The sequence below is a fragment of the Lissotriton vulgaris genome, chromosome 10, assembly GCF_964263255.1.
Source record: "Lissotriton vulgaris chromosome 10, aLisVul1.2, whole genome shotgun sequence".
NCBI classification, from domain to species: Eukaryota; Metazoa; Chordata; class Amphibia; order Caudata; family Salamandridae; genus Lissotriton; species Lissotriton vulgaris.
The window spans coordinates 343,294,729-343,322,396 of NC_141698.1; the positions used below are offsets into that span (position 1 = coordinate 343,294,729).

Sequence of the window (27,668 nt, forward strand, 5' to 3'; positions counted from 1 at the left end):
ACCTGGTTTCTAAGACTAGGACCACAGTCTAAACTTTTTTTTTTTTTTTTTTTAAATTAAGCCCAATGTCTCCTAGGTGATGCCATGTTTCTGCTGTAGACGTTAGTCTTTTTTTGTGCACAAGATGGTTGCTTCTCAAATGTAACATAGATTAGGCTTGCATGTCGGCTTCTGCAAACTCTTTGTGGCACTGCCTGACTGCCTGTGTAACTAGAGTTATGGCATAGGCTGGCAAGTTGGTGATTGAAAAAAAGGTACAATATAAGCAGGCAGAGTTTCAGAGAAGCAGTAGAAACAAGCATTAGCAAAGCCAAAAGGTTTCGAATATGAGAGATATGCTGTACAGCATTGACAAGATGTTGTGCAGCATGGCCGAGGTAAATTTAACAACAAAAAAAGCAAAAATAAAGGTGCAATAATGCAGCCACAGAGCGTGTCATTTTGTAAACTAGCACATGGGTCATTAGGCATATGGGTCTGCAAAATGATGCAGGTGCCATTTTGTTTTTATTTACCAATAAGAAATGTACTGGTAAATTTAAAACAAATGAAAAAGAAGTACTGAATCTGCCCTTTTTTTTTTTTTTAAGACTGAGGGGCTTAGCAAAAATATGCTGCCTTATATCGTTTAAAAAACATAAGATATACATATATTAAAAAAATACCCCATGATGGGCATGGGAGACCGAGCATGGGTGGGTGGGAGGAAGAATGGGAAGAAGTTGAAGAGGAAAAAAGCAGCATAAGAGAAAACAAACATGAGGTGGCGAGAGAAGCACACAAGAGAAACACAACAGAGAGCACTGAGGAGGCAGGAAGAAGCACAAAAGATATTTAGATGAGAGAGAGCTGAAAAACACATGTACTCTCATGGTATGCTAAAGCAAAAAGATGCACCAGGGGAAGAACAAACAAAATATGGAGAAGCTTGGACAAGGAATGCCATTAAATAAAAAGAAAGCAAATGAGTGGCAACGCCAATCAGTGGCAATCAAAAGCAGGTTGTAAGCTCCTGTAATTTCTTTCTAAGCCCACAATAGGTCTTTTGAACCCAGACAGTTACAGCTTGTACGGTCTGGTAGGCAGGCTCAACCTAAAAAAAGACTTAGTGATGCTGTGGCCCAACATGAGCGAAAAATTTGAGTTGCAAATACGCTGTGATGGATGCACAGCACTGGCCAAACATATCCCAGAAAATGAACAGCTTTTAGAAGAGGTTTCCAATTTCACCACTAGGTGGGAGGTTTCCTGGTGTCTGGGAATAGGCAAAAATCCATATTGTAGGAGTGCATGAAAGTGGCACAAAACAAGGTAGGGCCTAAATGTCTTAGGTTGTAGCATATTTTTGATGGTTCAGACGTTTTGGTTCCAGAAATTTCATGGTTATGCAGAGGTGTGCCACATTCAAAGGCACAAGCTCAAAGGAGGATAGGAATATCCGGACCAGACATAAAAACTGAAGGCAGTGCCCAAAGAAACTCATGAAAGTATGTGGGCATCTTGTATGGGAGACCAATAGATAGACTTGTGTACCTAACCGAGAAACATCCTGTTGCAACAAGAGTGGCTAAGGTGTTTGATTGTGGTTGTGTGCAGTCCAGGCTTGTAGTATGATCTGCACAAAAACAAGCAAGGGCCAGTAGAAACTTCACAGGAACAATAAGAGCAATACTAGATTGAAAATTAGGCACTGGGGACAGAGAAGATGTTTAACAGTTGAAATCAGATTTTTAGACCAGTGATGGGTAGCTGATAGTGATGTTAGTGAGAGTGGACCTTTAAGGCCAAACGAGGACAGTGGGAGCTTAATCACAATGCACTAGCCTCTCCCCAATTTCCAAGGAACAGCCAGTCCACAACGGGTCAAATAAGAGAAACAGTCTGCTTTCTAGACACCATGCGACAAAATTCTTCTTAAGTATGGCATTTCTAGTTTCTATACTCTCACATCTTCCACTCAAGTGGATCACACATCTTGTGTCGCATAGATTCTCTATTTGTATAGCTGAAAAATTGAAGTCTTTGTCTATGAAGAGGCCTCAGACCAGGGAGCAGGCTTATGTTAAGACTGAAAGATTTGCATTAGGATTAGGCCCTGCAGACCATTGTTTTGCAATAACCCCTCTTGGCTTTAAAGGAAAGTTGGTGTGCATTTAGGAACAATTAAGGGGTTTTGGTAGAGAAAAATGGTAATCCTGAAGTTACTAACAATCTTAAGAATGTGGGAAAGAAAGAAACCCCATTACTAGTCCAAAATGGAGAATTCCATGTCATATTAGAGTTAATGCTTGAATATGATATGGTCACACAATTTACCTTGTAAGAATGTGGTAATAATAGATTTTCCCTTCAGGGTCTCGGGCTGTTTTCCAACTCTGAGGAAGCACAATAGTTTTCGGTTTTGGTGGTGATGGAGGTGGTAGGTCCAGGATGGTGTTGGAAACAACTATTTCTTGCTGAAAAAAGTAAATATGTTAACGCAACCAAAAACAAATCTTACTAAGATAATAAAATGGTGTTTTGTAGCAAGTGTTATGCATTACATGTGCATCATATAAATATAATAAAACTGTTAAATGTTAATACACTCCAGTTAAGGAAGGAGTACACACATTTTACTTTAATTTCCAAACCTTTATATTTTCTTGGTGAAGTCCTTGCCAGCCTTCTCTGTACTATTGTTTGAATTTTTACATCATTCGCAGTATAACCATGCCATACTTAAGAGTTTAGCAAGCAAGTTTATCTTCCAATAGAGACAGCACGTAGGCAAGTTATTTTATTATTTCATCTAATAAATGGTTCCTACTTTCTATATGCCGGATCTCCTTTGGGATTCTCTGGGCAACCATCACCCATTATCCTCACTGGGCGCATGCCTCTCATGGCCTGAATGATTTCCGGCAACAATAGAGACTCCCTGGTCTTTCACAAGAAGCTGAAAAAATTCTGGCAGAGGCAGATGGAACAAACAAGCGTTACAGGGCCAGATTGGTTGGTTGGTGTCTTCGAAACTATCAAGATCCCATGGGGAGCGAAGTGGTCATCATCATGCCCTTCTTGGCATCCCAGAGATTGGCATATCATATGATCAATTCTTATAGGTCAGTCATATCTGTTGGCCACATCCCCATACAAGGTTCTCTAGTGGGTGAACACCCGTTGGTGTGTAAACTGATGGAGGAATAAATCTGTCACTTCCACTGGAGCCCAGGTACTCAACCTTATGAGATGTTAACAAGATTGTATGTCTTTTCCGATCTTGGCAACCGAACAAGTATTTGCCACGCAAAGAATTGTCAGCAAAACTCACCATGCTCATATGTCTAGTGTCACGTTTCGCCCTAGGTTACCCAGGCACACGAGGAATGACGGAGCGTGAATGCAAACTACATCGCCCAGAATGCTTAGGGGCGATGTCTTTTCTCTCTTTCCTTCCTGTCCTATACTTAAACTCCTCCTTTACTAGAGTCTGGTGCTTGTCACCTGACTTGGGGAGTAAGCTGTGATGGGCAGCTTTGGACGCTTCGTATCAGCCTGAATAGCCACCTCAGTTCCTGTACCCGTTTCCTGGATTTACTAGCGCACTGTGGAGCCTCTGGACACTGGGCGGCGCCTCTCCTCGATCGCGCATTGAACGCGCTGGGATCTGAGGGTAGCGTGGCCCGGCTTTCTCTTTTTTCTGCTGTTTTCTAGAAGGATAAGTTTGTCGGCATTAAGGTAAGGCGCATTGGGCGCAGCCTTGTCGCGTACCTACACGCGCTGGATTTGCTAAGTAGAGCAGTCACTCTACCGTATTACTGGAAAGAAAGGAAGTCCTTTATACTTTAATCCTGTTTTTTTTCCCATGTTCTACGAACCACGCCTGTAACATCGTTATTTATTTTTGTTGTTCGTTGCCTAGGATCAAGTAATTCTTTTTACTCTCGTTCACCGTATGCCGCTAATACAGAGGTGAGGTTTGCGAATTACTTTTCAGTACATTGTGCACTTATCTATCTATAGGAGATCGGTTCAAGATATTAACTAGAACTACGTTTTGTCTTCACTTGAGAGTGGTGTTGCATTTGAGAATACTGGCACCATTCTCAGAGGAACTTGCTGTGATAATTACTTACCTGTATGACTATTGGGGGTGACTTGACCTTTAGAATCCAGGATGCCATGCACTATGCAGGAATTGCACTTCTTTTCTTTTATGCTTTATTTTTCCCTTTTTTGATTCTGTTTCCTATGAGATTCAAGCAGCAGCTTAACTTGTAAGTTTATACACACACATTGCATTGATCTTTAAGTATAAAAGACTTGAATGCATGTATGATTCCTTGTTTCTCCCTCTGCAGGGTTCATCACCAGATACCAGAGAGGTTTATACATCATACATATATCCGAACAGACCTACCTGATTATTTGAGCTGCTGCTACTTTATTGTTTCCTTTGTCCCTTTTTTTCCCTTCCCTGGTGGTGATACACTTTGTGGAGTTTTCTATATACTCGCAGAGTGTGCCATTGCTAAGGGGTACGGAGAATTAGCTACCTTCATCGCTCCTGCTGTACCCGGCTGAACAGGATGGTGGAAACCTGCACGATATCACAACATCTAGTTTCATGTAGGAGAGTGACGGACGTGCGGTCCTTGGACATATCGGGAAGGATTTTCAACCCACAGGGGGTCACCTTCCACATCTTTAGAAGTACAACGTTCAACTCAAAAGTGGTATCCTATCCAGCTTCCGAAAAAGCCCACAAGTTGTGAGTGGTACATTGCCTCCAGGCTTAGGAAAGCATGACGGAAAAACTCCGTCCACCTGGTGAGTGTCAGTTGTTAATATCCCTCAGGAAACCTTTCTAAGACGTCACTCCTCTCACCATAGCTCAACAGATCTGCTGGGTAATGCAAGGAGCAGACATTGATGCCTCACAATTCGGAGCACATTCTGTCAGAAATGGAATGGCCTCAAAAGTATTTTCTCTAGAGACTCGTCTTGAGAACATTATTAATGCAGCAGATTGGTCTTCAAACTCCATGTTCAAAAACTTCTATTTCAAACCAGTTGTGGGTATGACATCTTTGATGGTGGACAAGCTTTTGAATGAGCATGATCCTCGCCTCCAGTCCAGATATAAAATTAAAAATGTCCTCGTAAACATGAAGGAAAGTTTTAATTCTATTGAGGACAGAGGCAAGGATTATTCCCATCCAATGTTCCTGAGATCCTTTGTTTCTCCCACCCCAGAACAATTTACGGGATTTGAGTCTTGTTTAAAAATACGTCTTCATGACTTTATGACTTTATGTATTAGTATTTTTTTGGTTGTTTCTTCTTACCAATGACCGTTCGGTTTCATTGTGAGTGCCTCCAATACATGAGTTCATAACTATCTTTTCGATTTGGTTCTACATAGTTTGTAAGAGTTCCTCTTGATTAAGGTCAGAAGGTTCAGATTCATGGTTCTTGTCTCAGGATTGTTTCAGTTTGGAATGGTTCCAAAGCAGACTAATGGAAAATTGTGGAAGTGATCCGGTCACAGTCAAGAAAGAGCAAGCTATTCAGTGGATTCCTACCTTTATGGATATCCTGGAATGTTGATTGTTTGATCTGTGTTTTCCTTTCCTGTGCATGACCTTTCTCTGTGCAGCTTGGGAAGGAAAATGCTACTTACCAGTATACATCTGTTCTTGGAATGTAGAGCTGTAGATCGCACACTAGCTTGTTCTTTTGCCTGCACATCTACACAGTAGTGTTTTGTGAAAGTGGGCGGTGTAGACCATGTTGCGGCTTTGCAAATGTCATCCACAGGGATGTTTCCTAAGAATGCCATGGATGCCCCTATTTTGTGTGTGGAATGCACTCTAGGGGGAATGGATAACATACGTTTTTCTTTTCTGTAGCATATTTGAATGCATTTAATGATCCACCAGCCAATTCCAGCTTTTGATATAGGATTGCCCTTGCGTGGTGGTGAGAAAGCTACAAAAAAAGTTGTCTAGTGTTCCTGAAACCTTTTGTCCTTTCAATGTAGTAAAGAATAGCTCTTTTGGTGTCAAGCGCATGAAGAGCCTGTTCAGCTACTGAGTCTGGTTGAGGGAAAAATACTGGGAGCTCAACAGACTGGTTAAGATGGAAAGCTGAAACTACTTTAGGTAAGAATTTAGGGTTTGTCCTAAGAACCACTTTGTTGTGATGTATTTGCAAAAATGGTTCTTGTATGGTTAATGCCTGGAGTTCACTTACTCTTCTGAGAGACGTGATGGCCACAAGGAAAGCTACTTTCCATGTGAGGAACTGCAACTCACATTTATATAAAGGTTCAAATTTGGGACCCATGAGTCTAATAAAGACAATGTTTAGTTTCCATACTGGAGAGGGACGCATTCTGGGAGGAATTATTCTTTTAAGGCCTTCCATGAATGCTTTGATGGGAGGTACCCTAAATAATTTCAAGTGTTGTCTGTTTTGTAAGTAAGCTGCTATAGCTGCAAGATGTAATCGTATGGATGTGTATGCCAGATTACATCTTTGTAGATGCAGGAGATAACAGATAATATTCTGAATTGAAGCATCTACTGGATTGATTGTGTTATTGCAGTAAATAACAAATCTTTTCCATTTAGCTGCATAGCATGCTCTAGTGGTAGGACGTCTAGCTTCTTTAATGTCATTCATACAGTCTGGTGGGAGATTGAGGCAACCAAACTCTAAGACTTCAGGAGCCAGATTGCTTGGTTCAGTTGAGCTGGTTCTGGAAGTCTTATCTCTCCATGGTTCTGTGTGAGAAGCTTTGGGGAAAATTGTAGCTTTTGGTGTGGAACTACTGAGAGTTCCAGCAGTGTCATGAACCATGGTTGTTGTGCCCACGTTGGAGCAACCAGGATCATTGTGAGAGACTGTTTGAGCTTGCGCACCAGTAACGGAATGAGAGGGAGAGGCGGAAAAGCATACACAAATCTGCCTGACCAGTTCATCCATATCGCATTGCCTTTGAACAACGGGTGTGGATACCTGGAGGCAAAGTTTGGGCATTTTGTGTTTAAATGTGTGGCAAACAGATCTGTGTCTGGGTAGCTCCATATTTGAAAACAATGGATGAAAAACTTGCGAATGAAGTTCCCATGCGTGAATCTGTTGTTGTTGAAGACTGAGCAGATCCGCAATTTGATTGTGTATCCCAGGTAGATGCTCTGATAAGAGGTATATCTTTTGAGGGATGGCCCATCTCCAAATGAACTGTGCTAAGCGTAACAGCTGCAGAGAGAGTGTGTCCCCTCCCTCCCCCTGTTTTTGTATATAGTACATTGCGGTCATGTTGTCCGTCCGGACGAGGACAGTTTTGCCTAGGAGATGTTTCTGAAATGACTTTAGGGCGAGAAATATGGCCAGTAACTCTAGGTGATTGATGTGGAGGAGTTTTTGTTGAGGGGTCAACATACCCTGAATGGTTTGGTTCAAGAAATGAGCTCCCCAGGCGGTGAGTGATGCGTCCGCTCTTGGTACTATTTGTGGAACGGGTCGAAGAACGGCCGCCCTTTGGAAAGATTTTGTGTGCTCCACCATTGCAGAGAGCGATAGGTGCGGCTGTCCACCAACACCAGATCTGTAAGATGACTTTGAGCTTGGTTCCATTGTTGTGCTAGACATTCTTGTAACAGGCGTAAGGGGAAATTAAGATGCAAGAGGCCATCATCCCTATTAACTGCATGAACACTCTAGCTGGTAGCGAGTGTTGCGGTTGAAATTTTGTTATGAGGGCTTGCATAATGGCTATCCTGGCTGGATTGGGGTATGCAAGGGCTTTGGAAGTATCTATTGTTGCACCTAGATACTGTTGGGTGTGGGACGGTTGGAGATGTGACTTGGTGAGGTTTATTGTGAATCCTAAGTTATGTAGCAGCTGGATTGTGTGGTGTGTTTGTTGTACACAATTGCCGAGTGACTTGGCTTTTATGAGCATGTTATCTAAGTAAGGAAACACATGAATGTGTTGTCTTCTTAAGTGGGCTGCTACCACTGCAAGACATTTTGTGAAGACTCTGGGTGCTGTTGTCCGTCCACTATGAACCGTAGGCATTTTCCTGTGAGGAGGGTGAATTGGAATGTGGAAGTAGGCGTCCTTGAGATCAAAAGTGGCAAGGAAATCGCCTTGTTGGAGAAGTGGGAGGACATGTTGTAGCGTGACCATGCGGAAATTGTCGGATTGTATGTACAGGTTTAACAGTCTGAGGTCTAATAATGTCCTGAGAGACGTCTTTTTGGGGAATGAGGAAATAAAGGGAGTAAACCCCTGTACCTTGCTGTTGTAGGGGAACCAGTTTTATTGCATGTTTTAGCAAGAGAGAGAACCTCTAGTATGAGAAGCGTTAGATGTTCTGTGGACATTGAACATTGTTCGGGAGGTATGTGGGGAGGGGGTAGATGTAAGTTCCAGGCAGTAACCATACTGGATATTTTGTCTTACACACTCGTCTGGGGTGATGGAATTCCAGACAGGTAGGAACTGAGATAGTCTTCCCCCGACCGGAGTGGAGTGGTCTGGGGGAGTGGAGGGAAGTCACTGTTTTATGGTGGGGGTTCGGGTATTAGAACCACGTCCTCTGTCCCGGTTGCTATTGCCTCTGTAAGTCCCTCTAAAATATCCTCTGCTAGGGCAAGTTTGAGTGGGGCTTTTGTATGTTGAAGAGGTGTTTTCTGTGCCAGTTGTTTTGGAGGTACCCCTATAAGATGAGCGACGAAAGGAACCTTTACTAATTGTTGCTTGTAGAGGCCCCATGGATTTGGCTGTTTGTGTCCTTTTTCATCTTTTCTAAAGATGTGTCCACAGTAGGTCCAAACAAGTGTTTCTGATCCAAGGGTTGATTGAGGATGGTAGACTGTACCTCTTGTTTGAAACCAGATATGCATAGCCACGCATGTCTGCGCAGTAACACACTTGTATTAATTGTGCCAGATGCTGTATCTGCTGCATCCAGGGCACATTTAATTGAGGTGTTTGTAATTAATTTTCCCTCTTGTATAAGATCGTTTGCCTTGGTCTTATATTGGTCTGGGAGATGCTGCATGAGTTTTTCAAGCTCATCGTAGTGAGCCCTGTCATACCTTGCTAGTAAGGCTTGTGAGTTGATGATACGCCAGAAGTTTTCCGCCTGGGATGCAACACTTTTACCTGATGCATCTAATAGCTAAGACTCTTTGTCTGGCGGAGGTGCATCACCTGTGGTTTGGGAATTTACCCAATTACGGGCATTCGCAACTACCAATGAGTCTAGAGGAAGTTGACTTTTTATGTAAACTGGATCACTTGGAGCGGCTTTGTATTTTTTCTCAATTCTAGGATTGAGTACCCTAGCTCCGACAGGGTCTTTAAAAACCTCAGCTGCATGTTCAATCATCCCTTTAAGCATAGGGAGAGTGTTTGTTGTTTTTTGAGGCTGTGAAAATGTCTCTAATAAAAAATCCTCTTCCGGGGGTCTGAATGGAGTTGAACCCCATGGTATTGTGCAGCTCTATTTATTAGTTGTGCAAACCCTACGTTGTCATCGAGGGGGGATAAATCTGGCTCAGGTACATCTTGGACATTATAATCTTCCCAAGAGTCATGAGGTGGAATACTGTGGGTGTCATCATCAGCATCTGTATCATGATGTGATGGGTATGTGTCATCATCCCCACCCCGTAAATCTTTGTCATCTTGTGTTGCAAGTGATAGAGGAGGTATTGTAGAGTGTGCTGGAGAACGTATAATGGCTGGAAGCTGTGGAGATGGTGAAAAAAAACCCATAGGTGAGGTGGCGGAGTCTTTTTTCTTAGAGGGTATCTCAGGTGTTTCGGGGGTGCCCAATTTCCTCTTTTTAGGTGGTATAGAGGGGACTTGCCCAGTAATGGAGTCAATATGCAGTGTCTTTTGCTTAGGATCCGGTGGATCTGGATGGAAAAGTTCCTTGGATGCACTGTATTTTTTCAGCGCCGAGGACTTAGGCTCCAAGTGGTGTTTTGGCCTATCTTCCTTAGCTTTAGGAGGAGTTTTTGAGTCCTTCTGCTTAGGTGGTGTTTTCGACTCTTAAGATTTTAGCAGTTTTTTCAGACCCAAAGTTTTGGATGGAGTTTGTTTCGGTTATTTCAGAGAACAGGGGTCCTAAGGGTTTACAATAAGACAGGAGAGTAATAATATAGACTACAATCAGTGCTATATTTTTTAAACGCCCAGCCGGACGTGAGTTTATTTAAGGGATAATGTAGAATCGTGTTGACCCAGAGAGGGGCAAAAATAAACGACAAGATAGGGTACAATCCTGTACCTATCCCAGAAAGGTTTAGGAAAAACAAATCAAAGCCAGAGAGATGGAAGAAAGGAAGAAGTTTTTCAGGCAAAAGACAAATTATTGAGCCAAAGGGTGACTTGTACTTTCAATAAATAATTACACCCAATTCACCCTGCAGTGTAAACAATTACAATTATACATATTAAATCATATGTTACACTGCATAGTGCGTCGACGTTTCGATCCCTAAGGGCACATAATACACTGGGATCATCATCAGGACAATTTTACAATTAATGCCTGCATTAAATTACGGAAGCCGGGCGCTAAAGGATGTAGTCGCCTGGAGTTAGCACTGCTTCCTATGACCGGCGGAGAGGTAATTCTTGCCGGTTCGATAAACAGGAGGCTGGCTACGTTTAATGTAGCCGTTAGGAGGGTGTGTTATTCCTTCGTTTTGGCGAAAATATCCGTGTCGGAGGAGAAGGATGTCTCCTTTCAGTTTTGACACACGAGGTTGCTTGCTTCTTGATGGAAGCGGCGGCGGGGTGGGTGAAGCTCGATGGACTTCTACCCCCTTCACTGGCAGTGCAGGTGCACAGTGGACCTGCACTGCCAGTGAAGGGGGTAGAAGTCCATCGAGCTTCACCCATCCCGCCGCCGCTTCCATCAAGAAGCAAGCAACCTCGTGTGTCAAAACTGAAAGGAGACAACCTTCTCCTCAGAAACGGATATTTTCGCCAATACCCGCCCCGCCGCCGCTTCCATTAAGAAGCAAGCAACCTCGTGTGTCAAAACTGAAAGGAGACATCCTTCTCCTCCGACACGGATATTTTCGCCAAAACGAAGGAATAACACACCCTCCTAACGGCTACATTAAACGTAGCCAGCCTCCTGTTTATCGAACCGGCAAGAATTACCTCTCCGCCGGTCATAGGAAGCAGTGCTAACTCCAGGCGACTACATCCTTTAGCGCCAGGCTTCCGTAATTTAATGCAGGCATTAATTGTAAAATTGTCCTGATGATGATCCCAGTGTATTATGAGCCCTTAGGGATCGAAACGTCGACGCACTATGCAGTGTAACATATGATTTAATATGTATAATTGTAATTGTTTACACTGCAGGGTGAATTGGGTGTAATTATTTATTGAAAGTACAAGTCACCCTTTGGCTCAATAATTTGTCTTTTGCCTGAAAAACTTCTTCCTTTCTTCCATCTCTCTGGCTTTGATTTGTTTTTCCTAAACCTTTCTGGGATAGGTACAGGATTGTACCCTATCTTGTCGTTTATTTTGGCCCCTCTCTGGGTCAACACGATTCTACATTATCCCTTAAATAAACTCACGTCCGGCTGGGCGTTTAAAAAATATCGCACTGATTGTAGTCTATATTATTACTCTCCTGTCTTATTGTAAACCCTTAGGACCCCTGTTCTCTGAAATAAGTTAAACTAACCCATGGTCCGAAGGCCTTATATTGGGTTCCCTTGTGTTCCAAAAGGAGTTTGTTTCGGTGCCAAAGTTTCTAGTATTTTGGGTTTTGGTTTTGGTGCCGAGGAGTCTGGAGTTGACGGTACCTTGGGCTTACATTTCTGTGCCGAAGAGTGTTTTTCGGCATTGTGATGTGGTTGGCTCAATCCTGAGCAGCCTGAAGGCTTAGTGGGCTTCAGAGCCGGGCCCTGAGGTGAGGCTTCTAAAGCAGTATCACGGTGTGGACCTAGACCGGAGACTTGTGTTTTTCCGGGGACGGGGCGTCGACGTCCGTACTGACGGTTCGTTGACGTGGAGTAATCCACTGGTCTTCTGAGTCTAATTCGTCGGCGTCGGAGATGCTTGCTTGTTCATCTCCTGTCCTGGATCGTCGGGCCTGCTTCGAAGATGTCTTCCGAGACTGTTAATCTGGACATTTCGAGACATCGAGCCCGGCGATCACGTATAGTCTTCTTGGACCTGAAAGAATCACAGGCCTGGAAGTGTTGACTCTCGTGTTCTGAAGAGAGACAGAGGTTGCAGACCTCATGGAGATCTGCGTGTGGAAATTTAGCCCCACACTTGCATTTTTTAATAGAGTCTTCCATTTGCTGGTTGATGCTGCGATCGGCCTAACAGTCCACGTTGACGACCGGACTCAAAAATCTCTTTGGAAAGTAGATGCGGGTCTAGAGATCACGATCGAAACAATACTGTAGAGCGGTGAGAGCCTTGCGTGTTGAAGAGAAATCGAAACAACACCGACCCGGAGCACAGCAAATCACATCCGAACCCGATGGCGGAAAAAAACTATCTGGAGATGGAGTCAATGCCCATGCGCACTAATAACCAAAGGAGGAGTCACCTATCTTGTGACTACAAAGACTTCTACAATAACAAAGTGCAAACATCCGAGCCCAACACCAGATGGCGATCTATGCAAAAGTAAGCGATCTACAGCTCATATGCTAGTTTTTAAAGCTCATTGTTGAACACTGCTGGAATGGAAATAAAAAAAGTAAAACATAATCCTTGTCTCAGTGTCCTTTATAGAACTGAAACTTTCCTTCATGTTGCTAGGACATATTTCATTTACTAGCTTACCTGTTGAACTGGCTGATGCTGTCCAGGAGTTGCTGCAACTATGGCTCCTACTGATTGTGTTGCCTGAACCACCATTGACTGGGGGAGTGGTGAGTAAATCTGTTGTCCTTGTAGGTATTGTAGGCCTGGTTGTGTATACGGCTGTAAAAAAGGCAAGCAATACGGATGTAAATAACACTTAAGGCAATAATCAGATTAGTTCAAGGCTGACTAGCTGAAATGCTTCAAAATAACCCTGATTAAGCAAGTTTTTGGTGTGTGTAGTGAAATGCCTCTTTTCGTATGTCCACCCCCAAGTTTTTTGACTTTGAGTGCAACCAGGCCTGCTAATCAGACCTCTGTGCCAGGTCCCTGAACCTAAAGTGCATGTCGAATTGGCTATACCCAATTGGAAAGGGGTAACTTATATGCAAGTCTGCAGTAAATGGTACACTGCTACCTATGGCATGTAAGTTAGTGGGGTAGCCCAGGGCTAACAGTCTTGATTTTGCCACCCTGGAGGTCCCTCACGGAAAACAAGTCCCCCAGTCCACCAATGCAGACTGGTAGAGCAGTTGTGCACTGCTAGCCAAACTTAGCAATTTAAACCAATGGCAAAGCCACCACTTCCCATGATCATCTGTGTAAGTCACCGCTCTGGAAAGCCTACAGAGCCCTAAAGGCCAGGTTCAATATATGACACATATACTTTACATGCCCTGACAGTAAAACATGTAAAACAACTGGTTGTATGGTGGAAAGACTAGGTAAATGGCAAGTACAGAGTTATTCGTTTCACCTTGGCTGTTATACTTACTGAATGGTGCAACCAAAGTGGGCACTCCAAGATACATTGATCCCGACTTGTATCTCAAGTTGAAATCAATGTAACTTGTTGCAGTGTGTAGATTTAGCAAAGCTGCCACTTGGTTGCCTTTAAAACTCCTGTGACTTCCTGGGCACTTGTAGAGCCTGCTCCACAAGACCGATTTCTGCCACCCTGGAAAGACAAGCCAACTACTCTCAGGAGGGAGAACAATGAGGGATTGCAGGCGAGGGAGATGTCATCTTACTCCTACAGGAAACATTTGTGTGTTTGCCCCAAAAGGCGGGCTTCAAAGGTGAAGCAGACTTTGAAAAGCAGATGTGTAGCACCATGGGGAGGGCTGCCCCATTGTTGAGGTAGACAGGCTGGCACAGGAGGCAAAGAGAGGAACCAGTTGCCAAACCGGTTTCCACAGGGATGTGTAGCCCTGTGGGAATCACACCAAGGGGGTGGGTTAGTGAGGCCTGTACACCAGGAGAAGGGTCTTGCCATCTTGGGAGTGGGCAGAATGGTGCATACTGGGATAGCCAGATGCCACAATCCCCAGTAAGTGGTCACCAGCTGGGAGGGGACCTGGTCATCCACTGGCTATCAACCACACCCTGCCCTGAGGGCCCTTTCAGCCCATAAGAGCACCTCTGGCACCCAGACCTCAGATCTCAACAGACTTAGAAGGAACGAAGGATGTCTGCCCTTCTGCACCGAAGGATTGGCAAAGAGAGTCTGGACCATCGAAGAGTGCATCTGCTGCAACGAGTAGCTAGCGAAGAGAGGGGATGAACCTGCTGTGTCCTGCTCAAGAGGACGCTGTCTCCAGAGCCCAGTCAAGCAAAAATACTCAAAGGGCCAGCTGACTGGCCTCCTGTTCGCAGCACAGGGACACACAGCTGAAGAAGCAGGACTGATAGCAAAGTTGGTAGCCCAAAGTCTTCAAGTTGCTACCACAGCCGCCGAACTGCAACAGGGACTAAACCCTGACACACAGTTGTGCCCAAGTTCGTTGAACCAGGGAGTGCTGTCGGAGAGTTGCTGGGATCGTCAGAAGGAGAGTTATCAGCCCAGGAAGGATTAGCCTGTGACTGCTACTCCAGTGGCGACTGGGCTTAAGGTAGACCAAAAAGGACCTTGTGGGACATCGACCCTGCAACCAGGACCCCCTCACGATCTGCGTGGACCCAGGAATCCCTGCAGGAAGACCCAGTTATTCAAGTTTTCTTTGAAAAATGTTTTAAGTGTCAAATTTGTTGACTCTGCCAAGCGATGGTCTGCAGTTGAGTGAAATTGTTATAACAAGAGTTGTGTGTGTGTCTGGATGTGTGTTTGCATCTCGTATGAGAGTATATTTGTGTGCGTGTGGTTGTAACACCTATAACGGGGAAACACAGCACAGTTGTATGTGGTTGAAAATCCTATGAGTGTGTGTTTGGTTGTAACTCATACGAGAACATGGTTGTGTGGTTGGTTGTAACTCTTGTAAGAGAGAGACAGAGTGTGCGTGATTGTTACTCATATGATGGAGTTTTGCAGGTGTATATGGTAGTACCTCCTTGAGAGAGTGTCTGCATGTGGTTGTACCACCTATGAGAGTGTGGGTTGTACCACCAAGGAGAGGGTGTTTGTGTGGTAGTACCTACTATAAGAGTGTGCATGTGTTTGTAACACATAAACCAGAGACATTGTTAATGTGTGCATGCTTGTAAATCCTATGTGTGTGTGTGTTGTACCATGAAAACGAGTGAGGGTGTCTTGTGGGGGTGATTGTAACTCCTCTAAGAAAGAGAAAGAGAGAGTTTGTGTGTGTTGTTGTAACTCATACAAGAGAGTTTTTGAGTGGTCCCTGCATGACTTCTGTGCCCTGCCTACTTGCCTCCGTAAAAGGAAGTAGGGCTTCTACACTGCACTGCTTGTCAGCGTCAGTACTCAGGCACCCTGTTCAAACAAATCCTTCTCCGCCACTCTCCAGACATGTCACAAACAGAGATAATGTCGTCTTCTGGGTGTTCATCGTTATTTGTGGCTTGAAGCCGGTTAGGTTATAAGAAAACAAAAGCAGCACACCAAATCCGATTGGAAACACTTTACATTTTACCCCACTGTTTCTTTCTTATATCTACTTGGACTAGATGCGGACTGTTTGTTGCCTCGCATGTACAACCATGGGACCAAATGACATCCAGCTAAAAAGGCCATCACAATTATTCGACTGTCGTTATTACTCTTAAACCTAAGAATGTTCATGCACTGCTATCCCTATCCAGAGTTTCTTTCCCAACAAGGGAAACCCAAAGCTGATGAACAAGGCCTTAACCCATTCTCTTCACCAGTCAAGATGCACGAGGCATCTCTAGTTTGCAAAAAGCGAGGGAAAATGGGAAAACGAAAATTATCAAACAAATAAGTCCTCCAATCTGCGTAAACAGTGGCGTGGGGAGTACCAACCATAAATTGATGACGCTGAAGGCAAAGGCGTAATCGCTGGAATATCAAAACAAGAAGGAATATATAATCAACAGCCTTCACACTGCAGCACTGAGTTAAACCCTGCCTGCCTGCCTACACCCTAGGGAGCCGTTTGTCAGGAGCTCAAAACCAGGAAATATCGATGCAGCCCCTCATCCTTCCGAGGTCGATAAATAATTATCCACATATAGGGTAAATGTAACATCGATTGTTTATAGCGCTAAAAGACATTTTGGGCGGAAAAATACCATTTAGTTCAAGTTGCAACGAGTAGAAATTGTGATTTCTTCAACAGCTGGGAAACAGAACTACACAGGCGAGATCTCGATGGACTGTCCCAATGTATTTCTTTTTAATGCGGCATTGTGCCATCACACTCATTTTAGGACTGGCACCGGGCTTAAGTAGCTAGAGAAGCGTGGCAGGCGCACAAATGCTCAATTACCAACAGGCACACGAGCCGATGTTGCACAGTGAGCATGCTGCACCATATCGTTATGTATTCTCAGTCATCCAATAGATTTGGACAAGCGATTATTTCGTGCAATCTAGGCGCTACTTTTCTTATACGCTAAATTGAAAAAAATCCATATATTAAAGGGGGTCTTTGAGCGGGGGCTCGTGAATTCACAATAATAAATCCTTCAGTACATTGCATTCCATTAATCTCTTGCAGTACACTGCAAGCAGAAGATTTAAACAGCGGCAAGATGTTCTGCAATGAGGCTGCTACTAAATTACTTATTTCAGTGTACACAACACCTACATTCGAGGCCCTTTTAAGGGATTATGATTTATGAACAATCAGAGTTTAATGTGGGGCCTCTAGGCTCACGACTGAGAGCAGAGGAGAGCTGATAATGAGTGGAGATCTGGGTCGCAATTGTGTCCGATTAGGAGCTCAATCTTATGCTGCGTTGTCGAACAATTTGCTAAAGGAGAAAATAGATTAATTCACTGATATTTAAAACTTGGACCAGGTCTGTAAGCCTGTGCTGTCCTGATAACGGACAAGCCTCAACCGCTCTGAAGAGAGCAGAGCCTTTCACGCAGGATCCTGCCGATGGTATGCGGAAACAAGTTCAACAAGCGCTGTACAAGATGCCAAATACGGCCATAGTAACTCATTAAAAAACACAAACCTTCATGACATTTGACCTCAGAGGCATTTATGAGTTAAGGCCCCAGGCTTAAAGCATTAACAGTGAGCCAAGCTTCATACGATGAAAACAAGCATTTGCAATGCGGACATCGGGAGGAGGGCGAGAACTGATGTCAACACATGACGACAACTGAAAAGACGGGAGGGAAAGCGAAAGCCAGAGCAGCACTTACTTTGATGGCCCGAGCCGCTCCCAAAGCAGGTCAGTCTCCTCCATCACGGGGCTCGGCAGCAGGGCGCGCCGGGATGGTTCACAGCGACCTGAGGCTTGGGGTCCCTTGCCCGGCGATGAAGTTCAGTGCCACGTGGGCTTAGGCTCCCCGGACCGAGTGAGGAGGCAAGGAGCGAGTGCTGCGTCTGAGGGGCTCTGTATACGAAGGCACAGGAGCAGGCTGTGCTGAGGAGGCAGCAGGCACGCTGAGCGCTGGCACGGGTGACACGCCTCAGCAGAGAGGCGAGCCTCGCTCGCAAAAGTGAAGGCGTGGGGGAGCTCGCAAAAGTGCCGAGATCGCAAGAGAAGAGAAGCTGCGGGTGCACATCGGCTGTCTGAAAGACGCCGTGAGCGCGCACATGGGCTGTCCGAGCGCCATGTGCACACGCAATGCACCTGTCCTGTCCTGCACCATCGCGTATTATGTTTTTGGGGGGCAGTTTTATATACCGCAACCTCGACCCGAAGGTAACGGTGAGCAACAGTAATATTACACAAGGAAATATTTATTTTCTTGTAAGCACGGGGAGATTATGTGATGTGTTACATCCTTGCAGGCGCTGCCCGGGTGAGGAGCGAAGAAGCCCCTCCCGCCCGGCGTCGACGACACTTCCGTTGCCAGGCAACGGCCCCACCGGCACCAATCCCAGCGCGGCTCCTCGTCTGACGTCAGAGGAGCTGCGCTCGGGATTTGTGAGGCTAACGAAGTTCCCGGGCTGCGGCGGTGTTTACGGGGAGCCAACTTATAATTGACATACAATGCCGCTGTGGGAGGCGGCGGTGATTTCAGACAGGCACCTTCTAGCACAGTGCCTTCACATGCGTAAGGGGAGAGGAGCCCGGTGAGTGGGGTTGAGGGTGGGGGTGTACGCGCGTGTGTCTGTTTGTGTGTGTCTGTGCGTGCGTGCGTGTGTCTGTTTAAGGGGGGTGCGTGTGTGTATGCAGCATGTGTCTGTTTAAGGGGGGGTGCGAGTGTGTGTGTGTGTGTATGTATGCTGTGTGTGTATGTGCGCATGCGTGAGTGTGGCTTGGTTTGAGAATGGCAAAATGAGGCACGGCGACGTGCGCGGTCACGAGGTAGAATCTCCGGCAGGAGACGCTCGCTCGTGACAGTCTGCTGTCCACATTCCCCTGAAAGTGGCGACATAAGTGTCGAGCCTAGACAGCAAAGCTTCGCTTTGCTTTCGTCTAGGCTCGACCTAAAAATGGGGCGAGCCAACATGGTGAACGCTCATTAACAGATCTGCATAGAAATCCAGCATTAATCCGACCCAATAACTGCCATCGAAGCTTCTCCTGCGGTACCAGTGTTCCTTGAGGTGGGACATAGCCGCTGAGGAGTCCCAGGATGATGAGGCACCCTCCTACCGCAGCGCCACAGACGCGCATGGGCCGAGCAGGGGCGGCCCACCAGTATGAGCAGCCCTGCCGCAGAGGAGGCCATCTGTGCATCGGCTACTGCTGCCGCCACTTGCGGAGGCCTACCTGGACGACTGCAGCTTCAGAGGTGAGGGGAACGGACAGATCCAGCTGCAAGCTGCACACCAGTCCTCCATATCGCTGGACCCAGTGGTCGGAGGTGACGTGCCGAGCCACCAACCTGCCTTGGCACCCCCTTCTCTAGATGCTTAGGCATTTGGGACCTGCCCTGGCGGTGACGGGGCACCCCCATCGAGCCCTGGACGTGGTTGTTGTGCGGGCCAGGGTTCTGATACCTACGGTGCTGTGTGGGCACGACTGAATTCACACAAAGTGCTGATGCCCCGATTGAAGGACGGCCGGGCATGAGTCCGGATCGGGAGAGCCTGGGGTCCCGGGCCGCATCCCTGCCTCGGGCAGCTAAGTCCCCCAGGAGACAATATTGCTGCAGGCAACTGCAGAGAGACATTAACTGAACTGCCTAGAGCCTGAGGGGCACGCAAACGAAGATCTTTCTCACTTGACCATTCTGGGGTCTCCAAACAGCACTGATCAGCGGGGAACCTACTACATGTGAAGGCCTGGGCTACGTTGACGGGAGAGGTGATGGAGCCGTGATGACTTATGCTTGGGCTGCTTCCTCCTGTTGCTTGAGCCCTTCAGCTGCTACCCTCCCCCCACCACCAGAATATGCCCCTACTACCAGTGCTACCATGAACACCCAGCCTCACTGAAGAAATACAGGCTCCCCTGTTATATTTTGAGACCCTTTCTATTACACTGCACCATCCCATATGTGCTCAGCCAAGGGGATCCTTCAAGCCATCCAAAGTTCCAAACTGCTGTGTAAACTAAAATCAGAGAAGTGCACATGGACATGGCATTGCTCCACCTGGATTTCAGAACTGCTATGGCGCGAATCACAGAGGCCTAATCACGAATCACTTGCGTCCCTGAGGGAACTGAGCCCCTGCAAGTTGCGGACTTCCTGGAGACATGGATTAAATCCTGGATTCCAACAAACCAACTATCCTCCTGAATCGTGATCGAGGAGACTCATCATGCTTTGATACCGAAACCTCCAATAGGTGCCTCTCCGAGACCAATGAAAACACAAATCCTAAACTTCAGAGACAGATGCGATGCGATCCCAAGAGAACTTTGTTGTGGGGATGCCAAAGTCCTCTTTCCTGACTACACCAGGGAGATGCAGCAGAGGCACCTTTCCTACACCGATGTCAAACAGAAACTCAGGGCAATGGGTCTCCAATATAGTCTCCTGTTTTCCCGACAAGCTTTGAGTGATCCACACCAATAAATCCCATTTTTTAAAGACTCCAGAGTAGTTTGGTGAAGGCTCACAAAGGAATGACCCCTTCCAGCTCGAGCGGAGACCTCGCCTCAAGGAGCCAGGTCGTGGGACCACCTGGTCATATACCAGTCACCAAACCATAAAGATATTTCTACAGCTCCTGCAAGAGACGCCTCGCCAATTGTTCCACTTCACACTCTGAATCTCCTCCAATGTGAGAACCCTCTCCTTCATCGTCACATCATCCCCTGACTTCTGGTAAGGGAGAACAAGAGGAGAATAAAGAGATTCATTTGGACATGAAGCTCCCATTACCCTCTGAGACACTACCAGATTCAGATCTTTCTCAAAGTCCTGCATTGTTTATAGCCTGTGGGACTCCCTACAATATGTGGCTTCATTTAACCCAATGGCATTTACATATCCATTATCTGTGAAGGGGTACACCATGCATGATTCCCCTCTTTGAATGCTCTTTTCTCATCTAGGTTTCCTTATTCGAGTGACAGATGCTTCTAGCGTTGTATTATGAGGTAGGGTGGGAGTATGGGGTGTGGTGGGGTCAGGCGGGGCGGGCATAAAAGATTTGTTGTTGCTTTTTTTACTAATTTGTTTTTGTGCTAATTTTATGTTTTCAGATACACACCTATACACATCCTGTGTCATGCAATGCGCTCCATGGTCTGGCTCCCCTTCATACACATGCCTGTGCTCCTGCCCTCATATCTCCTTCTTGCCTCGCTCTTCCATATCTGTCTCCATGATGGCGTTCTTTCACATTTTGTCCTGGAACGTTAATGGCCTCCTAGACTGGGAGAAGCACGAAGCGGTCCTGACCTTTGCCCACAGCTATCTCCTTACAGTTCTCTTGCTCCAAGAGACTCACTTCTTGGGGAATCATTGCCCCTTCCTGGCACGCAGGGTGTATGACCGGGTCCGTCAAGCAGGGTATTCCAGTGGTTCCTGGGGAGTGATTGTCCTGCTCCAATGTTCCTTTCCTCTTACGGTCTCACAGGAAATGCGAGATCGAGAGGGCTGTTTCCTCGCTCTCACGGGGGCGCTTGAGGGCCACACAATCAACCTGGAAGTTTTACGCCCGTCCTGCAGCTCAAGTTATAGTCTTTTGTGATCTTTCCAAGGCTATCTTGGAACTCTCACAGGGATTGATGGTAATTTAAGGAGACTTTAACGCAGTCCCCATCCCCGAGTCTGACACTACCGGACCTCCTTCGGTATCCAGGAACTCTGGTGCCCCTAGGCTATATGATTGGACCACTGTCCTGGCACTCTGCGAAGCGTGGAGGCCCAGCACCCGAGATGCCACCAATACACACTCCCACTTCGGCTGCACATCACTCCCACTCCCATATAGACCTTGTCTTCATGCCAGCCCGTGAATGTTGCTTAATTGCCCACGTCCAGATTCTAGCTTCTGGCCTATTTGATCACGCTCATTCTCTACCTCGGCTCTCCCAGACAGGGTCCACGACCCATGTGGCATCTCAACACCTGGTACTTATAAGACCAAGACTATGTCCCAGCCGTCAAGGAAGAACTGCAGACATATTTTCATAACAGTGAGGGCTCGGTTACCACCGTTCATACTCTCTGGGCTACCAGTAAAGCCACAATACGTGGGTTTGCGAAGAGGGAGAATCCGCGTACAGAAGCGCGTCTGCTCCCTGCACATCACTTAGTTGGAAGCACATGCCCTCTGCTTAGAGACTCCGCTTAAGTCAGCTTGATGGTGATACTCCCCTCCCCTGACAACTGGCACTTCACTATGAGGAAATTTGCCTCCAATCTCTATAAGGTGCCAAACATTAATGATGAGCCACAATGGCTAGAATATACGGGTGTGGGGGGACAAAAATGGGAAACTGCTCTATTGACTGGCCTCTAACCATCACCTGAATAGGATTGTGCCAGAGATCCTTGATGAACACTATGCTACCTTCCAATCCCTCCTGAGATTACGCAGGCCTTTGCCTTTACTATCACTTATACACTACCCCATCCGGAAGACATGCAGACTTCTCTGCTCAATTCCTCTCTGGCGTTCTCCTTCCTTGCATCTCAAGGGCTGAAGCTAGACAACACCTTCTCGGTTGAAGTAGAGTCTCCATTATCAGCAATGTCGCCTGGGAAGACACCCTGTCCTGACTGGTTCCCCGCAGAATATTACCTGGCACTCCAAGACTTTTTGAACCTGCAACTCCTTGCCCTCTATAAGGAAGCGGGGGAACTGGGTGCCTTTCCCACAGAGATACTGTCACGATTGTGGTGATCCCCAAAACACAACCTCCATCTACATCATGCACTATCGCCCAATATCCCTAATCAACTGGGAAGTTAAGATCTTTGCAATCCTACTGCCAGCCTAACAAGCAGGTACTACCCACATTGATACACCCTGATCAAAGTTTTTTCATGCCGAACTGCGACACAGCCTTACACTGCTTCATGTGGCCCTGGCACAATGTCCTCTCCAGTCCCTGGATTTGGCATTATTTTTTATTTTTATTTTTAAAAGGTGTTTGACACGGTGGACTGGGGCTACCTCCAACTGATGTTGGCGCGAGCAAGGATCGGGCCCCGCTTTAGCAGCAGGATTCTAGGACAATACTCTAATCCAACGGCCAGAGTTCAAATGTCCAGGGTACTCTCTCATGCCTTCTCCATAGGCCGAGGAACCAGGCGGGGTTGTCTCCTATCCCTACTCCTTTTCGTGTATGCGACTGAGCCTCTGGCACAACTCATTTGAGTAGATGCGCAGACCCATGGATGGAAATGGAGCGCTAATCATAAGATAGCAAAGCCTTATATCCAGAAAAAGTCCTGCTTTACTTGGTGAATCCCGCACTGAGCGGGCCCCACTGTCTTCACCTTTTACATTGCTTTGGTGAGGCCTAAGGTCTTAGAATAAACTCTGCTAAATCCATATTGGTGCCTCTGGCCCCCTCCCAGGACTGCTTTAACTGTCAAGATGTCATACCCATTCCCCGTCTGAGCTTCAACTACCTGGGCGTCTGGGTTGCGCTACATAACTAGCTTGATTGGTCTCTTAAAGAACTTCTCACACAAAAAGTTAGATGGCAATCCCTCCCGCTAAATGTAATGAGATGCATCGCCCTATATAAAAGGATAATTCTACGCAGTATTCTATACATCTTTAAAAACTTGCCACTCCTCACACAGCGGAATTGGTTCCAGACCCTAAATAGAGTTGCAATCTCTTTTCTATGGCTCTGTTCTAGGGTTTGCCTAGCATTTACACATTGTCAGCGGGGCTCCTACGACGGCGGATTGGGTATGGCTAACCTCTACCTGTAAGGATAAGTTACTTACTTGTAATCCTAGTTCTCTTCCAGGGGTATCCTCATCAAAGTCATTAGCACTGAATTTTCCCACCCATGTGCGGGTACCCCGGAAATAATAAATATATATATATATATAATGTCAAGACTACTTGATAAGACGCCGCCACTGAGTTTGCGTCTTTGGACTGGGTGCCTGCAAGCTGTGATGGTTGACAGAAGGGGCCACAAGGTGAAAGAACAACGACCTTGCCACGATCTTCCTGCATGCACGGAGTTTCCTTAAGCTGCATTATGGGACTAGTAGTCCTCGAAATTGGCGCAGCGACAGTACATTTTCAGTGCAGGTGCGCCTCATTCCACTGTGAAGGAGGGGTCTATGAAAAGACTGCGGTAGGAGGAACGTGATTATTTGGATTACTGGCATTGAGAAAAGCGAAGAGCTGAGACCGGTCTGCCTCATTTACATCCAAATAAACAGCCTGTGAAGCCCCTGTTGTGTCCTTTGACCTTTGGTGAAAAGGGTTTGAATACATACATATATACATACATACATACATACATACATATATATATATTTTTCTCATAACAATGCAGCCCCCATATAGGAGGCTAAACAATGCAATAATAAAAAAAGATACTCGGGGGAGGAGCTTCGCGCGCAACCGTGATGGCCGCGTGAGCACAGGGCTCCCGGTCCTTCGCCACCTCCGGCACTTATCCTGACTTTTATTCTGGATCATGACGACGGTTCATTGAAGATGCAACCCAGCTGATATGATAGCTGTTTCCAGAAATTGATTTGGACCCCGGGAACGGATTTTACGAACTCTGAACTTTAGTGGCCTGCTCTATGGAACTGCCCCGGGCTCGAGTCAACGGCCTGCCGGAGCAGTAATTGAACAACATCGGCCAGCCTGATCCTACTCTCTACCCAGGTTTTAGCTTTCGGTTTCGCTTTTGGCTTCGTGCCCTCTTCAACATCGGTTTTGCTCCTGCTACACAGGGTTTACCCAACTCCGCAACTTCGCTCTAGTGCCGTAATTGAATGTCACTGTTCGTTGTATGGCGAGTGGTAACCTGCTCTTTTAGCGAACCCCTTTGGGCGAGCTGAACGTAGGCATTTTAACCAGGTCTCAAGGTCCCCTTGGGGGCGCAGCTTTCAAGATGGCCGGCAAACCGGAGATCGATAAGCGAAAGACCAAGACTGGCCACCGCGGGGGTACCATACAATCTAACGTCCTGGATAAATACACCCATCCTAAGGGCTCCCCCGGTGGGGCGAGTAGACCTCTGGGAGATGCGGCAGACGACCCGACAACGGGAGATGATCTGACTCTACGCGATGTCATGGGCGCCATTGCTGGCATGAAGATCTCCCTTGGCCAACAATATGAGACTCTGGTCCAAAAACTTGACACCGTTGCGATCGATGTCAATCTGATCAGGACAGATTTAGCCAAGACTAATGAAAAAGTCAAGTACCTGGACGTGAAGACCTCCAGCCTCACAGCGGATGTCACTGATCTACAAACGGAGGTCCGCAATCTGCGGTCCTCAAATGAGTTCTTTTCACGCTGACTGAAGGATTTCGAAAGCAGCGCACAACGAAACAACGTCCGTATAGTGGGTGTCCCTGAAAAAACAGATAGCCCAACTGTTGACCTCCTTGTGGAAGACCTCATCGTCAACCATCTCGCACCTAAAGGCCTGAGCAACTTCTTTGCGGTGGAACGGGCTCATAGGGTGGCGGGAGGTAAACCTAAACCGGGTGCTGCGGCCCATGATCAGCAGGATTTTCAATTTTCGTGACAGAGATGCTATCCTGCAGGCATCGCGCTTGAGTGGCCTGACGAAATTCGAAAATACCACGGTGAGCTTTTACCCAGACTTCACCCAGCTTGTGCGGAAACAAAGGATGGGGTTCCAGGGAGTGAAGAGACGATTGAGAGACAGGGACATGAAGTACGCAATGCTTTTTCCGGCACCGCTATGTGTGGAATATGGAGATCGGGCATTCTTTTTTGACCATCCTGAGGCTGTAAGTGACTGGCTCAACACGCTGTTTTCAATTCTGTGGTGTCCGGAAATAATGACCGCTACCCCACTCGGGAACTTGTGAGATCCCGGTCCTGGCTGAGTGGCTTCCTGGATAATCTGGGATTAAGAGACTGCTTCACCCGAGGCAGTTGCAATACACCTTTCACTCTGGTGCTCATGGTAGCTTATCGAGACTTGACTACATACTGATGCCTGCGACACAGGCCTCCTCTGTCAGAGAGATTAGACACCTGGCCCGGGGTATTTCAGACCACTCTCCTGTATGGCTTGCCATTGAAACAAGGCTGGGAACTGAGGGTCAGGTAGCCCTGATTAACCCTTGGTATCTCCGCGACCCAAAGATCCGCGCAGAGTTGGTCAAATCATTGGATCAATACTTCATGGAAAACAAGGGGTCTGTGTCATCCTCTGTATCACTATGGGAAGCCTTCAAGACTGTCATCCGTGGCCAGGCACTGTCACTAATCAATAGTGCCAAGAAACGTAAATATGAGGCAGTTGTTCGACTTGAGACTGAAATAACGGACTTAGAAAGGAAATTGGATAGTGGTGTCACCCAGGACAAGCTCCACCTCCTCAGTCTTGAACAACTTGACTATAGAGCACTGGTGACAGACGCTGCCAAGATGATGAGCAGAGAGCAGCAAGGACGTCTGTATGATGTGGGTGATAAGGCGGGAAAGTTGATAGCTTGGCTGGACAAGAAGGAGAGGGCTAGTCGTGTGGTTCCTTTGATTAAGAGAGTGGATGGGGTGAGAGTAACTGACCCTACTGAAATCATGGAGTGTTTCTCGGAATACTTCCGAACTGTATATTCCCCTGTATCGGACAGACCGGAGCAGGATTCACATCTGCTCCTACGTGACATTGCACTGCCCCGCTTGTCGGACTTAGACAGGGAACTGATGGATGCAACGCTCTCCGTCGAGGAGGTGGCGATTGCTGTCCGCGCTGTGCGGTCGGGAAAGGCCATGGGTCCGAATGGACTCCCCATTGAGCTCTACAAACTTCGCCCGGATAAAATAGCACCGTATCTCCGATCGATGTTTTTAGAGTCATTAGACGCTGGCTCCCTTCTTTCTGACCAACGACTCGCATCGATTGTCGTGATCCATAAGGAGGGGAAGCCGCGAGATCGCTGTGCATCATACAGACCCATCTCGCTTTTAAACGCTGAGCCCAAGATCCTTGCAAAAGTGCTCGCAAACCGCTTGATAACTGTCATTGGCGACCTGATCCATCCAGATCAATCCAGTTTCATTCCGCACCGTAACACTGCATTGAACCTTCGGCGCCTGCATGGCGCCCTTGGGGGGGGGGGGCGACGCTACGTGAGCCGGCCATTTTGGCCTCTTTGGATGCCACAATGGCGTTCAATACACTGGAGTGGCCGTACCTTTGGGCAGCCCTTGCCAAGTTTGGTTTTGGCCCTGTTTTTATCCGCTGGGTGAAGTTATTGTATGATGAACCATTGGCTCAGGTGGTTGTGAATGGTCGAGTCTCCGGCTCGTTTACCCTCGGGAGGGGCACGCGCCAGGGATGCCCGTTGTCTCCACTTCTTTTCGCACTCGCTTTGGAACCCTTAGCAGCTTGGCTGAGGTGGGAGCCATCGATGAAGGGTATACGATGGACCCCGGAATTTGAAGACCGAGTGTCACTTTATGCGGATGATATCCTGCTGTATCTTACGTCGCCTCGGAAGTCGCTGGTGGTGTTATTTGACGTGTTGAATTCTTTTGGGAAAAATTCCGGACTCGTGATTAACTGGTCCTGTGTATATGTTCTTTCTGGTGAGTCTCCTCTCTTGCCACGTGGGTGCCCCATACAGGGCGTGCAGACGGGGTTTAAATACTTGGGGTTTTTTATTGCCTTGGACCCTGCGGTCCGTTATGAGTGCAACTTGCTCCCCCCGCTTCAATGCCTAAGGTCCGACGTTGAGGCATGGCACAAGCTTCCGATGTCCCCTCTCGGACGAGCGGCTCCATTTAAGATGATGTTGCTACCTCGGTTTCTATACGCGCTACTGAATACATTCAACACTATCCCAGCGAGCTACTTCAGAGAGGTGGAAAGTCTGCAGAGGCAA

The 27,668-nt window shown here is 46.8% G+C and overlaps 1 protein-coding gene across 2 annotated transcripts in view; it reads right to left on the bottom strand.

The window, feature by feature from the left end:
* The window catches only part of SETD2 (SET domain containing 2, histone lysine methyltransferase), a 1,045,105-nt gene that overhangs the window by 274,308 nt on the left and 743,129 nt on the right, over nt 1–27,668 (bottom strand). For both annotated transcript variants that reach the window (XM_086941119.1, XM_086941120.1), the window contains 2 exons: nt 12,836–12,976; nt 2,317–2,456 (listed from right to left, as the gene is read on the bottom strand). In XM_086941119.1, the coding sequence (XP_086797245.1) occupies nt 2,317–2,456; nt 12,836–12,976 (281 nt within the window). The remainder of the gene's footprint in view (nt 1–2,316; nt 2,457–12,835; nt 12,977–27,668) is intronic.